At 34.1% G+C, this 17,759-nt stretch overlaps 1 protein-coding gene across 4 annotated transcripts in view; it reads right to left on the reverse strand.

The window, feature by feature from the left end:
- LOC107097923 (low-density lipoprotein receptor-related protein 8-like) overlaps positions 1-17,759 on the reverse strand; it is a 204,339-nt gene that overhangs the window by 102,089 nt on the left and 84,491 nt on the right. For all 4 annotated transcript variants that reach the window (XM_015395281.1, XM_015395280.1, XM_015395279.1 and 1 more), the window contains exon 3: positions 3,486-3,608. In XM_015395281.1, the coding sequence (XP_015250767.1) occupies positions 3,486-3,608 (123 nt within the window). The remainder of the gene's footprint in view (positions 1-3,485; positions 3,609-17,759) is intronic.

Consider the following 17,759-nt stretch of genomic DNA (forward strand, 5'->3'; position numbering starts at 1 on the left):
TAGATTATGGTTTTGTTTTAAAACCAGTGGTTATACAATCAAGCATAAATCTAATTTTGGCCATTATCAAGAAAACATGTTGAATATGAGTTCTTATATGAAACAATTCAGATCTAATATTTCTGTTAGCATATTGAGCAGTGACAAATTTGTTTTTTATACAAACACCCTCCCAAATTCCTTAAGTGACTGCAAAAAAAAAGTTTAAAGATCAGTTTTTCCTGCATCAACAGTTGCTTGTCCTATTGATCATTATTTCCAGAACTCCCTGCAGGCCCAGATGTTCCTATGTGTGTTTCCAGACAGCTAGAGAGAGATTTGCATGTTTGTGTGTAGATGGGTTTACATCTGCACATGTGAAGTTCAAAGTCGTCATTGGAGGTCCATAGTTAATCAGCAATCGAGCAAAAGTCTCAGGGATCAGCCCATTGATTTCTCTCCCAGGGCAATCAATTCTATCAAAAGCATTACTTAAACTGAACTTAGATCAGAAAGTGGATGACAAACGGCACACAAAGTGAAAGAATCAAGATTGCCATGCACTGGCAATAGGGTATTTAAAATAAAACAATGAATGCAGATGTTTTACCAAGGATGGGAGGTTCACTTAATTAGTGATTCATAAACCGTCTACCTCAGACATTATAAATCAAATAATGTGTCTAAGCATTCCATTACACACAATAGATCAAATATAAATTTTCTCCTAAGAAAACAAGAACAACAAACGTTTTATTACTGATTTGAGGTAAAGTCTAAACAAGACAGAGTGGGCGCCAGTAAAATCTGTAACTGCTGCCAAGATATGCAGCATATAGAGCATAAAAAACACATTTACAGTACCACTATTCAACAATACTTATGGACACCAGTGCAGTTTCTTTATAGTTTACATCCATTTTAGGATGTAAACCTGTTTAATCTGATGTTCAAACTGTACAGATCAGTATCACTTTATTATTTTTGTTCCCTGAAGGAAATCTTCTTTGTACCCAGCTGAGAACGAACAACACAAAGGCACAAACACAGTCAGCAGGAATATTGATATTAAAAGAAACATCAGTAGAAATATCAATAAAAAAAAAAAAGAAACGATTAGACCAAAATGACAAAACAATCACACCCAATAACATTTTTGATTTATATGCATAATGGTCTGAATAAAATGGCACCTATTTCAATCTGTTGCTCTATGATTTAGGTTGTTTGAAGTTCTTTGTAAGAACCTCAACTTCGTCATGAAGACGGTGATAATCTGACAATCTAATTTGAACACCTTTCTGTTACATTGAGTAATGTAATGCAAGTAATTGAGCAGCATATGATTTGTTTCTCTTAAGTAAGGTTTAAATGTGGTGACCTGGTCTCTAAAATCTTTCCACCTTATGCCAGTTGAGAGAAGAATACCAACCTCATCCTTGGATGGAAATAGGATGGATATCAAGAGGGGCCCTTTATCAGGTATGTCTGTTCTGACATTAAAGCACCATCTAACTTGAGCAAACTTAAACATCACTAAAAGTGATGTACTGTAGTAATATGACACCTAGGGATGGGTATTGGCAAAAAAGTAATGATTTGATTCGAATCACGATTCACATGCCACGATGCGATTCTATCACGATGCATCATGATACTTGAAATATTGCGATGCATTGCGATATTTTCACTAAGTGTTTTCCATAGCTTTCAATATAAATTTTAATAGATTTCATTACAATTTTCATCCTGAGAAAAACTGAGCAACTTATGTATCCGAAATTTAAATGATTAGATTGATTAAAATGTTTTAACCAATGAATGCACGTAGAATGCAGTGCTGAATCTGTGATGATCAAACTGTCTGGAAAAAGTTAGAGAAGTTGACCTTGATTAGTTATAATGAGACCTAACCACAAGTCTACTAGTCTGATAAATGAATTAGATTTTAACCATGCAATGAATACTAACTACAAGTGTACACTACAGTTTCACCCACACTTATGCTAGTGTGCACACTGAGCTTTTATGAAAGACGTGCTCGTGTGCGAACCCACACATGTTCTTAGCCTATGCCAATCAGATTTATCATCAATGATCCTCAAAGCAACCCTTTGATCACCTCTTTGGGAATAAGTTATGGATAATGGAACTATGAGATGTAGCTTTAAAGACTAAAGAGGAGAGACAGATTTCTGACTCCTATCAGGACATATCTTTGTAGGGAAAGGAAAATGTTAAAACAGAGTGTAATAAAAATATACACAAAAATATACAAATGTGTTTAAGGTACAACTACAATTCTAAGTTTGGACGTGTACTAAGGAGTACAACAGTGTCCCACCAGACTTCTTTTTCTGAGGAGTGAGACCATGGTCTATGATGTCTTGCAAGAATAGTCAAAGATACTAAATGCTGTTCATGTTTTTCCCAAAAATATTAAACACCATTTCACTGAAACTTTACACTTTTTTTTAAAGGAAAATGTTAATTAACTGACACTTTGCAATAATCTGGAACTTCTTGAGTTGTAATATCCTTTAAAGGAGCATGGTGCACCAGAGTTGCTCTTTAAAGTTTGCCCCACCAGTAAGAAGTTGGAAAAAAAAAAGGTGTCAAAATGGGAAAGGAGAAAAAGCATCCCACACGGCTGCTGCAGGTGTGACTGCCAACACAGAAATGTTATTAATATTGAAGTTATTTTGCTAACGCATAAATTGCAGTACAGACTCAACAAAGTAGGTGTTTAAGAACACACAGTGCATCACAGCCACTTCCACTCTCAGAGAACCCGACCTGAACCCCTCTGTCATTAACTGACCAATTGAGCCTACAGAGACAACTCTGGTATAATTGCCTATACATAGGCAATTATTAGGGCATGTATGGGCAAAAAGCAAAAAAAACAACAACTTTGAAACTTGTAAAATGCTCCTTTGCCCAGTAAAAGTAGTTTAGCAAACCTACCTAAAAGCTGACATTTAAAAGCTTTTATTCACAGCTCAGAAATGTCTTCTTTTCGATTTCCATGTTCAGTGTGCTAACATGATGCAACAGAAGCAGAAATCTATAAAATTTTCTGATATCTTTTGTCATAAAAAGACCTGTATGACTGTCAAGTTAAAAGCAATTTGATGATGCAGTGTACAAGAAATAAAAGGTTATAGAATGCTGCAAACGCAAGAAATGGACATCCTTCAATATTATGAAAGTGTTAACCAAAGTTAAACAATAACATTTGCAACTAACACCATGAGAGACTAAAATTAAGGATGATAAGTAGATGTTTTATGTGTTTAAGAAACAAAAAACGTGGATTTCTGTTTAACACATGGATACACATATACTCACAAAACATACGTTAACAGATGTGAGAGTGGATGCTAAATGACCCCGACTGATTTCTTCCATCTGTTTTTAGATTTGTGTTTACTTTTATAGCACCGCTTATCAACATATGTAGTTATGTTCTATTTAACATGCAATTGGTCGGCTTTGCAACTTACTGCAGATTTCATCGGCCTCATCTGATCCGTCTGCACACTCTGATTCTCCATCGCACCGCCACCTTGCAGGCAGGCACTGTCCATTCTTACAGGCAAAGTCTGTGGTTGCACATGTCTTCTTTGCTGTGGAAAGAGAAGAAATATTTACTGTTATAAACCAACACAATGCATAACGCTATGGGTCTTATTTGGGCATTCTTAAAAGTAAACAGCAGTTAATGTGTAACTGGTCATTGTAAATGCACATGTTAAACAAGATATTAAACAAGATAAACAGGACAAAAACTAAACAAGATTTCTATACTGCACATGTGGCAAAAGCAGGTTACTTCAAGTTTAACCAAACTCAAATATAGTTTATGAGCTTCCTTTATAAAAAACTGTTAGCAAATATTGTTTTGGGGTAAAATTTTCACATGGGGGGAGGCTTTTACAAACTATTCTTTGACAAAGTCTTGTGTTTCCAGCTGACTCTGTGTGTCGGAAATATTTCTTTGGTTAAAAACTCATGCTAAGATTTCCAACTATGCCTGTAGTTTGGGCCTTTCTTTGTTTCAACTGGAAAAGACCCAGATGTCCAAAATGCATTTTGTAGGCAAACTGCAACTTCTGCATGTCTCTCCTTGCAGTTTAAATCCAACCTGCATAATAACCCATTATATTGTTTTCCTTTTAGCATCTTTGAATTTTAAATCAGAAAATACATTTTTTTTTGTGTGGAATAGTTGGATATGTTCTAGAGTAGCTTTCATGTTAATCAATAAATCTGTGCGACCTTTTCAACTTTAGTAAAGTTGTGCTAGATTGATATAAAAAAAGGATTAACAAGAATACTCTACTGTTTGTGTTATCGTTCATTACTTTTTATTTCCATTTATTTTCTCTTTTGTTTTCCTTTGAGTAGTTTATGTGAATTTCTAATTCAAATTTTGTAAGAATTATAGGAAATATAAGCTTAGGCATGAGCCTACACATTTGTCACTGGTTGTATTTGTGATATTACTGGCCAACACAACATATCCAAAAAAAAAAAATATATGAATATAAAAAAAAATTGTAGTAGACTACTTGTTTACAAGTTGACTCATAGCAGTCATTATAAGCATTTTTTTTTTTTTTTACATTTATGTTCATAATACTATTTTAAATATATGATTAAATCTTTGAAGTATGCTACAAAGCTGCATCGTTATCATATTTATAATATAAAGAATTAATAGCTTTGGGCCTAATATTGAACCTTGAGGAACCCCACATATAATCTGAGTAGGTCGGACCTTAACTAGTTTACTTGTTCATATTGGTGTCTGTTTTTCAACTTGTTTTTATTTGATTCTGCTTTTTCTCTGATCCCATTCCTCACCACTTTCACAATGGTGCACATGTTTTTTTGTTTGTGTTTTTTTTAACACCTTGATGGTTTGCTTGGATATTTCCTCTAAACTATAGGCACTCTAAATCCTGGAATCCCTTCACCTGTTTACAGTACATTCCAGTGCTGACTGATAATGAATGACATAATGATTTGGTGCAGCCCTGCCAGTATATTCTATTGTTGGGACAGAGGGGACCCTTATTAGCTTGAAGTCCATGTGTATAGTATGATGTCCAATGGTGTTGGTGTGACTAACAACACAACTGGGAGCAATAATAATGAAGTACGAGCAAGGAAAACTGACACCATCGCAGCAGTGGGGCAGATGCTTTCTATATGTATATGAAGTTTTACTTACAATGTAGGGCAAGAAATAAATTACATGTGCACACGCTTACCAGAGCACACTATTGATTTTTTGAAAGAGAAAAAAAGAAGGGGTGCTGGGGGTTGACGACACTAAAGAGATAGAACAGAAGAAGCTATAGGCCTAGAATAAATCAGCAGCATTTCCCAGCGGATTTACAGAGTAGTCTGAGCTTCAGCCAAAAGTAAATAGAAAGAGCAGGACAGAGAAAACAGGGGTACAGAAGCAAAGGATGTGAAGGAAATGTGCTGTCATTGCAGGGTCTCATGTAATGGCATCAGTCATCACAAAGACGCATATAAATCCCTTTCAGTCTCACCGGCATGTTAGCATAAATCCCATCTCTTCCGACCTGCTTTTTTTTTTCTCCATCTTCCACTGAATCTCTGCTTACACCCCGATAATGGAGATTTGCGGAGCATTCGTGGAAGTAAAAAAAAAACCATTAGGACGGTAAATCACATTAAACCTCATATGAGATATCAATAAATAAGGATTTCCCCTCAAATTAAGATGATATCAGCATTTGTGGGTCACTTTAATCTTTGAAAACAAGTTAAGAACATCAGAGTCGTGCAAAAGTGCAAAGTGAAAAACAGAAGTACAACATAAGGTTTAGACACACAAAAGACTCATTAAAATATAGAAGCTTTTAAATATAATCCTCTCAGTTTTCAAAAACCCTCTCTTTAACTTCCATTTCCTCTTCCAATGACAAAAGGATGAAAATAAAATCCTGCTCAATTTCCTCCCTAATTTGAAAACGAATGGCACTGAAAAGTTGTCTGCCAAGTATAATAGTAATTAACCTTTGTTGAAGATATCATTATGCAAAATGGTATGAGATCACCCATGCTTTCCTCAATTTCTGGATCTAAAGAAATGTTACTTGATAATTAAAATAAACAACATATATAGAAAATAACAAAAATAATGATGATGTGGTCGGTTATTTTTTCCATGACTATAAAAAGCACAAATAGATATATATTCAAAATATGGATTAAAAAGAACCATATATCTATCTGATACATATAACAAGGTTTGTTTATGGGAACAACGAGCACAGCCAAATTTTACATTTGGCAAAAAAAGATGTCAATAAATCTAGAAAATTACCAAATACATGCAACTTTCTAAAAATGTTTCACATAACGTAAAACATACATCATGTCTATGTCATTCTGCTTTGTTGAGCTTCAACTTTTCAAAAATAACTATTAGCTAAAATCCAGGGTTCGGTATGTTTGGGTACACTTTCTTTCCCTCTGTGTTTTAGTAAAAGATTTGCCATTCACCAAATGATAAGGTTGTGTAAAACGCTATTTCAGCTTAAAAGGTTGCTCGAGTTAGGCAATCTAGAATAATCATGGGTAAAAATGTAATATAGTAATTACTGCAAATAATTAAATGTAACTTTGCTATCATATATTTTTGAAACGATGTTCAGTAAATCTAATAGTTACACGACTGTTGTTTAAAATGTCTAAAAAGGTCATTTAACTTTTTAAATGCTGCAGAAAATCCTGTTTTCACAACAAACATCTACAGATCAATATTGCACTGTTTTATTTAGCAACAAAAAATAATTAATTTTATTTTTTAACCAAGAGTAAAGACAAACAAATTTCTCCTCATTAGATGAGTTAGGAGATTCATATGAGAGACTCACTTGTGGAAATTATGTGCATAACAAGATAATTAATCCTAAAATTAAAGAATAACACTAGAGTGGTATAGCTAGTCTGTGCATATCTGTACAAATCTTTCTTTCTATGCTTCTCAAAAGTTGTGGATGTACCAGCAAACAGCTGCCTATATTTGAATTCTGATAGGCGGAGAACCATCATATCCAGTTGCCATCCATATGGAACAGTCTGTATCTAGCTTATTAGATGTGAGAGTGACTGCGGAAAAATAGAGGATGTATAAGCACTTTAGGCACTTATACGTGTGGACGCACATATAAAAACACCCAACCTACCTTCCACCCTTTAAGCTAAAGCAGAGACACAACGTTTTATTTTAGTCCCCTGTCTCATGATGGGAAATGTGATGAATATTTATGTGAGAAACAGACTCACGGTTGTAGCTCCTGGAAGATTTTATCGACATTATTGAGCCATCAATAACTTTGCTCACATTTAAATTGCACCATCAAATGCTCAATCTGCCTCATCATCCCACTTCACTTGCAATTCACTCAAGTATTTCTCATACTTATGTTTTGCACACAATTGTCCCGTTCACTTCATGACTATTGCATAACGCCTTTTTTAACTTATGATCATTCACTTTGTTTCCTGATAGTATGAATGCTGGTTCACAGGGACTGAATGGTTTATTTAAAAGAAGGAAAGGCAGCTTTAGGTACAAATTCAGAAAGTATATATTTTTTTCTTTACCTCTAAGCACTGTCTTTGATCAAAACACGGCATAAGGCTGAGCATAAGCTGTTTTTTCTAAAAAGAAAAAAAAAGAAGAAGAAAAAACAAATCAATCTACCTAGATAATAAAGTTCTAAAAACAGTAATTACCTATACATGATTTTTCCACTACAAGCGATCATTAAGACATAACTTTGGAAAAGATTTTGCCATCATGAGGCGTCAATGTGTGAAACTAGGAACTTGACATACAAAATGTCCCAAAAAACTGATGCTATTTACTTTGGAGGCTGCAGCATAAAAAAAAAAAAAAAAACATGGCTTTTAAAGGCATAGTGTAGAATTCACAGTGAGGTGTAAAAACATTAGTATCCCACAAACTAATCCATATGTTATCATACTATAACCACAAAATTATCCTTTTTTATGTCTTTTGGAAAGTAGATTATAGTGATGTGAAAGTAAATAAAGGACCACCTTTTTCTTTTCTAGAAGCTGGTAGAAGCATAATATCATAAAACCCATGCAGCTCTACGTAGAGTTGAAAGATCTACAGTTACTTCAGACAGGTGAATATTAAAAATTATCCCTTTTCAGATTTTCATTCCTAAACAAAATGAAAACCATGTGTCATTTCCCATCCTGTCTCAAGTGTGCTCTTCATTGTGTTGGTTTTTAAACAAATAATTTTTTTTTTTTTTTAATCCAATAAAGCTGTAATGCACAGAAATGCAAAAAAAACTTTAAGGATAGACATACTGCAAAAGCAACCGTGTAATCTAGGTATTAAAACTGTTTTCCCTTTACACCGTTTCTGTAATATTTGCTGAATGATCCATAATACAAGCAAGCCCAGCACACTGATTCCAGTCAAAGTTAATAACCATTATTGGAAATGAAGAAACATATACTCTACAGTAGGGATGTCTCAATCCAATATAGACATTGGAAATCAGTCTGATATCAAATACAAACATCAGAATATATTAGTAGGCATCTAGAAGTACTAGAAATATGTGTGTTTAAAGTTTCTGTAAGCCATTGCTTAATAAATGGGTCAGCTGTTATCATACCAGCTGTTGATTATTGCTCTCTGTCTGAGTAATATCATTTGCTCAAGCTTAGTTTAAAAATTCTACTCTAAAAATTGAGTTTTGGAAGTCTGTTTGAATCATGCCAATGTCGTAACTGTTCAACACTCAAAGCTGCATCCCTACTCTTAAGTAATTGAAAATTCATTCAGATCATAGCATCCTTTTGGGATCATTTAATTCAATATAATGTAAATCTGTAATATTTTATCAAAGCTCTGCATCTTAATCAAAGCATTTTGGACATCATTTATTCATTTCACATTCTGTAGAATACAGAAAATAGAAATACTCTTTAGTGCTCAGAAAACCTCATACAGTTATAAAACATGGACAAAGTGGAAATTTCAAATTACCACAATATCTTGTCAAAAATTAAATGACATGTTTTGCTTGAGTCATATAATGACTTTTAAAATGAAGTATGATAATAACAAATTTTTTAACAATTGTAACAAAAGTCCTACTTTGATGTTGAAACACTTATCGCTACAACTTAAACGGGACATACTTTGAAAACTAATTGAAATATTGGCAGCCTTACTGATGCATTAGAGAGAGGAGGAATTGGGTAGATTAGCATGTTAAGGACACATTTCACCTGTCTATCTTTTAAATACAAGCCACTGTGTTTATGTTCTGCTGACATTAAGCAACGGTCCATCTGAAAACCCCAGGGATCAATGAACAACTAAGTCGACTTACTGATGTTCATGTCAAGTATATCAATAGTGCAAAGCTTGCAGCTTGTTATGACTCTCCACTACATATTACTGCCATGTTTAGGAACACCGCTTAAAGACGAGATCAGGTAAAGGTCATCCCGTTCCCTTAAAATCATTTAATTTTCCATTCCAGTAAACACAGAGTAGCAGGAATATGGAAACTCTGTCCAAAACATGAATAATTAAAGGAAAACAGTGTCACGTGTAATCAGGATCTACTGACTTCAGAGCCCAACATGAGGAATTGCCACTATTAACATGAAAACCGCTTACTGTAGAAGTAAAACCAACTAAACAAAAATATAATCTTTAGTAGTTCAGAGTAAATATTGTGAACCTCATATCGTATTAACTAATGATTGGACTGCAAAATATCGATAAACGTAAGTCATCAACAAACTATGAAATAGATTTATAGGGATTTTTTTTATACTTAAGCTGTATAGCATTTATGAACCAAAAAAATGTTTAAGTGCATAGATGGAAAATGCAATTGCTTTAATGTAATATAAAAACTTTGGAAAATGTACATAAAGGTGCTTCACAAGCTAGATTATATCATCTATTGATAAGCCATGAATTGGTTACTGCTTATATATAAATTTCACTACAAATTATATTGATTCCCTAATAAAGGCAGAAGTATCTACAGATTTAGGTGATGACTGCTTGCAACATAAAACGAAAGTTACTATCGTAACTACGGTTCTATGAATCCCGGATGACCGCCAGAGGCGGTGCTTCAAGCACCGCCTCTGGCGGTCAGTAGGGATGAAATAGAACTTCACTAACCTCACTGCAGTGGCATTAAAGTAAAAAGAATACCTACTGTAGTAAAAATAATGAATAAAAGATCACTTTAAACAAAAGATTGAAAAAATAAAGGAAATTTGGACTGAGAACTTACTGTATGCCTGAATAACACTTTTAAAGGCTAGTCTTAAGAAATCTGTTTTTTTTTTCTTGATTTAAAGCAGCTTAAGGTTTTAGTGCTTTTACGGTTTTTTGGGAGGTTATTTAAGATTAGTAAAACAAAAGAACTAAAAGCTGCTTCTTCATGTTTGGTCCTGGTTCTTGGTATTCAGAGTATACAGTATTAGATCCAGAAGACCTGAGAACTAAGTCTAGGTGGTTGATACACATACAATTCTGTGATGTATTTTGATGCTAAGCCATCCAGTGATTTATAGAATAACAAAAGTATTTTTAAGTTTATTCTTTGAGATACGGGGAGGCAGGGGAAGGACTTTAAAACTGGGGTCATGTGCTCTACTTTCTTATTTTTATTGAGGACCTGGACAGAGAGACAGACTTTAGTCCTTTGATCCTGGAGATGGTTTAAGGTGATAGAAGGGTGACTTTGTCACTGCCTTTATGTGCCTCTGAAGGGTTAAGTCTGAGTCAATCACTATACCTGGAATTGGAGCCTGATTGGAGGCTTTTGGCTGTAACTTTTGAATGTTTTTCCTTTGGTCCTTTTGGTCCAAAAATTATTCCTACACAAATTATTATGTATTGATTTCTTCTTTACATTTACCCAAAACTAGAATGGATTCAAAGTCACCTGATGACGTAGTAAGGTAAAGCTGTGTGTCATATGCATAGTTAGGGTAACTTTTGTTGTTGTTTCTTAAGACAGTAGCATTTTAGGAGCCCTAAAAGAGATCAGTTTTCAAATTGTCTGAAATATAGATATTCATTAATTCAAGGTTACCTGCTGACATGGGAAAGCTGTTGGTAAAACAAAAAACAGCAGGAGGAAGAGCTCAAATGATATTTCTTTTTTTTGTAGATCACTTCATCATTGATTTTCATTGGAGACAGCTTTGGTATTGGACTTGATATGAATGCATAGATTGTCCTTTTGATATATATATTTTTTTATTCATTGCAGGCCCTGGTAGAGTGGGGTTCAGATGTAAGACTTACAGGAGGGTTTGTTAACCTGGAAGAAAAAAATAAATAAATACATTCTCTTGCCTTTTTCAGTCATAGGTTATATATGTTGTTGTTGCACTATACAGCTCAAAGTTTATAAAGTCTATAAGATGTATAAAAAAAGCATTTATTCATGCTTCCTTCAATAAAATATAAAAGGCACAACCTGTAGTCCCTATAGATCAAGTGTAAAATCTTTCTGTAAAAACACTGCATGTAAGACAACTGCCACACATAGAAATTCATTCTGTTCTCTATGGAGAAGAGAACCCTTCAAAAGCAAGAAAGTCAGAAGAGCAAAGGAATAAGAATGAGGAGAAAACACAGCGAACAAGAGAGAAGTGTGCTGTGAATGGTGGAGAGACGGCAGAGGAAATAGATGGCCCTCTATATTGTTGTGATCGGTTAAAGAGCTGAGAAACAGAGTGTGTCAGGAGAAGGAAAGAGACTGTTCATCAGTGGGCTGGGGTTAGCACACAAACATGGGGGAGTGGAGAACATAAAATGTGATACACTCAAGTAGACAAGAATAATGTTGGTCTTTTGATGAGATTAAAGGCTTGTTCGATTTCCCAATAATTAGTTGGTGCCAAAGACACTATGAAGTAAAGAGCAGAAAAGCAATTTCTTTCAGAAAAAAACAACATGATGACAGAATGCAAGAAGAGACTGATTTCAGACTTTGCTTAATAAATAAGAACTTTACCTTCAAAATCAAAGTAATTCTAATCACAACTTAAATAAAACAAATAAAGAGTGAAAAAATACATATAAGGTGTGCTGTTCCCTCACTAACTTTTTAAAAATAAAAGTGCAACAAAAATGAAAACTTAAAGGTTCTAAAACCCTTGAAAGCACATTTGTTTCAAATATACCTTTATAATTAGCGTAATATGTAAAAGTCTAAATTTGTAAAGTTAAATGAATCATAAAAAGACATGGAAATGAATTACATTTAATTATCAAACAGAGTAAATTAGCATACATGCAGGAGTCTGTTTGTAGACTGCAATACATGCACTACAAAGACTGGCAATGTGATGTAAACCCCCAGACCTGCAATCCAGGCAGTGGTCAGATCAAACACACAGTACACTATACTGCTCTCTGAGCATCAAACACCACCTACAGGTTCAAAGAAGCTTGTTACCTTTTCATGATACCCTTCTTAGAATCAAGAGAACCAGGCCAATAACTTTTAAAGCAAAAATACACAATAGAATAATTTATGTTGTTCACCAGAAGTAAGTAAGACCGGGCAGGACCCGGAGCACCTGGGGTAATAACTGGGTAAAGCTTTACCCTACAGACCGGCGGGGGGCAAGATAAAAGAAGTGGGAAAAAAAGGTCAAAATTCACTTCAAAGAGGCTGGATCGATGGACTTTTCATAGTGAGTTCATATTCTTGAATTTCTCATTTATAACATGAGGAAACATTTCTATACTAAAGTTTAGTTAATCTCTATTTAGATTTGTGAGACTTTTATCTTGATAAATCAGCATGCATGCGTGAAACTCAAACAATCAGAAGATATCAAAACAAGTTTTTAAAGTATCACAATTATGGTAATTAGCAAAAGAGTCGGGGAGCTTTAAGTCTATATGCCTGCAGCCACAATTTAAAGGTAAGCATGGAACTGTGCTGGCAATCACCTGTAGTCCTGTTGATCACTTCATCAACAATCACCTGATGAAGGGTAAAGGAGCACATGGAAATTCATTGAACAAATACTAAAAAGACAATGGTACAAGAATTATTACTTTCTTGACCTGGATTTTCCACCTCGGAGATTAAAACAGTTTCTATAATGCAGAGTTTTAGAAACTTATAGAACAAGCATATTTACCAGGAGGACATAGGTTGGTTATTTAGGTTTGATCCGTTTCTCATGAACTCGTTAACAAGGGCTGAAGTTATCAATCACTGTATTAATCAATTAATCTAGTAAATATTTACCTGAATAATTTGACTGATTTTTGTAGCTTATGCAACATTCTTCCTAAACAAATCACAATTTTATGATCAGATAGAAACCATTTGAGAGAAATCAGACTTAATACTTTTTAAGCAGGAAGGAATAACAATAATTAGCTGAAGGAAGGAAGGAAGGAAGGAAGGAAGGAAGGAAGGAAGGAAGGAAGGAAGGAAGGAAGGAAGGAAGGAAGGAAGGAAGGATTAAATGGTCACAGAGATAATCTGAATGAATAGATAATATGTTAACTGCTTGCGGTTAAATCTCTCTTAACTGTTTTGTTAAACATTTATACACATTTTACCACAGAGGAACCTAATAGCAAACAATAAATGCTTAATTTAAACACAAACTTGCGTCATCTTTGTTTGCCTTGTTTCCTCATCTCTGTTCAAATGAAAAAAAAAAAAAAATCTTATTAGCATTGGCTGATACCTTCATCAAATATTAGCACTTTCAACTGACAGCCTATTTCCCAGCACTTAACCAGATATTTCCTTCTTCTGCAACAGGTTTGACAGAAATAGTCAACACTAAACATCCTGCTGTGTACATATATACACATATAACTATATATACATTAGGACATTCACCAAAAAGTCAGGGGGAAGGTTTAAGGGGTTTTATTAAGAAACTAAAGCCTGATGTCTCTGTAAAGCCAAGGAGCAGTCCTCTTCTTAGTCACAACTTAACCTAACAAATATATCCCACAAAATTCCACCTTCAAATAATTCCACCATAGATTTTTTTCCCCTTCGTTAAAAGAAAAATTTTCATCTCTATTTAGATGACAAAATAGGAAGATTGTTTTATGTTTTTATTAGTTTTGCTTTAGTCTTTTTTCTCAGTAAAAAAAATTGCTTTCCATTTCCTTAGCCAATCTTGCAGAATGTTATTCCCATATCCATTCCCTCTGAGATCCTACCAAAACAACAAAGACCTTCCAAGTTGAGGTCTATGTTTGCCCCCTTATAATCTCTCCCTCTTTCATATCACGTTGGATATCTTTACATTATGTTTGAAGTAGAGTGAAACAAGAGGAGAAAGAGGACATGATGATCCAAAGCAAGACAGATGATCAAAGACAAAACAGGATAAAAATGTGTTTTATAACAAAATAACTGTTGCAGTAAATTGAAATGTCAGACTGTCTATCACACTTTTATGTTCCAACTCTACATTAAACAAACGGTACCTTCCAAAGGTATTCATACCTTATTAACATTTGTCAGGTTTTTTTTTAAACTACAACCAGAAAAGTCTCCGTAAAATATGTTGACTTTATTTAAAAGATTGAAGCAAAATACTAAATATTTGGGAATTTAAAGGGAGAGTTCATTTTATTTATTTCTCATTCTTTTTAAAAGGAAAGTCTTGAAAGTTTATTTTTTTTTTTGTCTTTAAGCCTGTACCCTTAGATGATACCAATGTTAAGCCATTTTTCAGTTTAACTATAGTAAAAAATATCTTTTGGGTTACACTATCTTTACCAGTTTTGCAGGAGAGGCCTGAAATTATTCAGATTCATCGTGATTAATCAGTTATTGAAATAATTGTCAACTAATTTATTGATTGATAAGTTGTTTACTGGAGTATAGAGACATTTTGCATTTAAGATTGAAAAAAAGGGGGATTTTCATCTGTCAATATTCTCCATGTAGAACTCCTTAAGAGGAAATGTTTTTTATTTTCAGCTGGTTTAAAATAAAATAAAAAATCGTCTTCAAGGAACCTTTTGCTATTTGATTATTAATTGATTTAATGAAAAAAATTATTCACAGATTAATCGATTTGTAAAATAATCGTTAGTTGCAGCCCTAATGAGGTCTGTGAACATGGATTTAAAAATGTCCAAATTTCTCAAACAACATTAAAGATCTTCTGATCCAAAGAATTTTTTGTAGATTGAGCTGTATCTTTAGGCAGATCTTTTATAAAGGAAAAAGCTTTTTGCTTTGAGGTTTAGGAATATTGATGAATGCTCCCTCCAGAGCTGTGTTGCACTGTAGCTCCTCCAGAGTCAACATGGATCTTTTGGCTGATGCTTTGCTTAACATTTGCCTTAGTTGACTTGACGTACGAAGTGGACAGACAAGTCACAGTTCGTTTTAGGGATGCATGATTACAAAAAAATGCAATAAGTGCTGTTTTATGAAAAGATGACGATGACGGACAGAGCTGATAATGGTTTTTTTCCTGGAGAGAGCATTAAAATGATTCTTTGATGACTACAGCATGCTGAAAAGTGCATGAATTTTCATTGCTAAGACGAAATGTTGCTGGATGGTTCTTTGACAATAAAAGTCAATTATATTTCTGATAATCTGTCAGTCATAAGCTAAAGAATCTACAAAGACTTGACCTGACTGGTTGGACACCACCAAATGACCTTTGGATATACTTTAAATATGATCTATCCAAAACAAAATAAAGGGATATTCAGGGAAAATACCACAACTCTTAAGCATAACCACAAGGCTCTATACGCATAGATATTTTTCAAAAGAAAAATCTTTACTGCAGGGTAAAATTTGGTTGGTTCCTTAGTTCTGTTTGTCACAGTGCAAAATGCAGGGGTTAGTGGATGCACTTCCAGAGTACTGTTCAACAAAGAATCTCCTTGTTTGTGTTCTATTCACACATTATGATGTCTTTAGGAGATTTGGTTATATGTGCTTCGTTATAAAACATAATTTGGTCGCCTAGGATAAAACCCATTTGAAAATGGTGGCCAGTCCCAGATTACCAGTCCCTGGCTAAAGCCATCCCTGATTTTAAGGTTTCATAACTTTTTGTGTGTTGACTATTATGGTAGTTGGGTTTAACATGCTGCACAACACCAGTAGCTGTAACATAAATAGAAGAGCAGTGCATGAGCTTGGTGTTATTCCCTATGGTGAGCTGTCCTGTGATAAGGTGTGTGAGTGTGTGCTTGCATGTGCGTGGGGGGATACGTGGATCTAATAAAACATTTCTTTGTATTGGTTAATGTATTGGGAGTTCCTCCTGAAAATAAAGCAGTCAGTAAGAGGTAAACTGAGTGAGGCAGAGCTGAATGGAGAATGATAAGTAAGAAGAGATGATCAACTGATTAAATGTACATTTCTTGTGCTGTATCAGCTCGTACAGTAGTTCTAAGTAAAAAAAAGATGTTTTCATTTGCATGTTTTGACATTTCATTAGCTGAGGGAACTAGTCAAATAATTAAAAAAAACAAGTTTTTGTCAATTTAATGAATTTACAAACATGATAACAATCATAATAAATTATGTTTATGTATTTTTTAAGATGATACATTTAACTGATTTGTATTGACAAATAGAAAATACACACTAGACCAGCCTAATTCTTTTCAAGTCTAGTTCATTGTCTAAAAGTTAACTAAAATTTTGCATATAAAATAACTAAATTGTGATTAAACCTAATCAGCTTTTTTCATCCTGAAGGCTAAGGCTATGATTAAAAATAGAATAGCTGCCAGCAATAAACACAGATTGCAATACCACTGCCTGAAATTGTGATTAATTAAGATTAACTTGAAGTTTCAAAATACTTTTCTTTCAATAGTATTCCATATCGTCCCTGCCACACCAAAAGCATCTCAGCTATGAAATAAATATATCTGGTTTTGGGCATTTAAGGAGGTTAGAGTCAATGCAACTGGAAAAAAGGGATTATCCTATATTCAATTGCTGTGCAGGCTTGCTGTACTCATTCCTTTCCAATTTCAAATGTTGAATTGTTTGGTGTTAAACTCTACAAACCTCAGATTAAATCGCAAAAAGGTAGAATTTTTTTTAGGATTAATATGACAGATAGTTAGCTTCACTTTAACCTGCCGGTATCAAAGACAGGAATGAAAAGAAATGTAAGCCACAATTGTCGAATTTTTCTTGCACTTTAGCAATCATGCACTACTTTATATTGTCCCAGCACATAAAATCAAAAGTTTGGGACTATAATGTGATTGAGCATGAAAAAAAATCAAAGTTAATGATTTTGTTTTTAAGGAAGGATTTATTCAATTGCAAAAATTGTAAACCTCTGACTCCCTAAATTAAAGTAATTCAATTCAACAAAAACCTTAATATCACATATTTAACATATTCAGTATATAGTGAACCTCCAGATACAGTAAATACATTTATTTCCTTTTTAGCTGAGATGTCTTTGCTTCCCTTTTTCTCTTCATTCAGTTTCTATCTTAATTTTCAAATTTCCTTGGATGTAACACTTAACTTTTCTCTAAGACAAACCGCTATGAGTGCAGAGATCTGAGACCAGAACCCCTGTGTGCTGCACTGGTGTAGCTTCTGAGACTGCTAATTAAGTCACAGCACAAAAGGACCCATCAAGGGAGCATGTGGTGAGGAACAAACAAGCAGAGCCAGTCCCTTTTTTTTTTTTTTTCATCATTT

Source organism: Cyprinodon variegatus, unplaced genomic scaffold (assembly GCF_000732505.1).
Source record: "Cyprinodon variegatus isolate N-32 unplaced genomic scaffold, C_variegatus-1.0 Scaffold733, whole genome shotgun sequence".
Classification (NCBI taxonomy): Eukaryota; Metazoa; Chordata; class Actinopteri; order Cyprinodontiformes; family Cyprinodontidae; genus Cyprinodon; species Cyprinodon variegatus.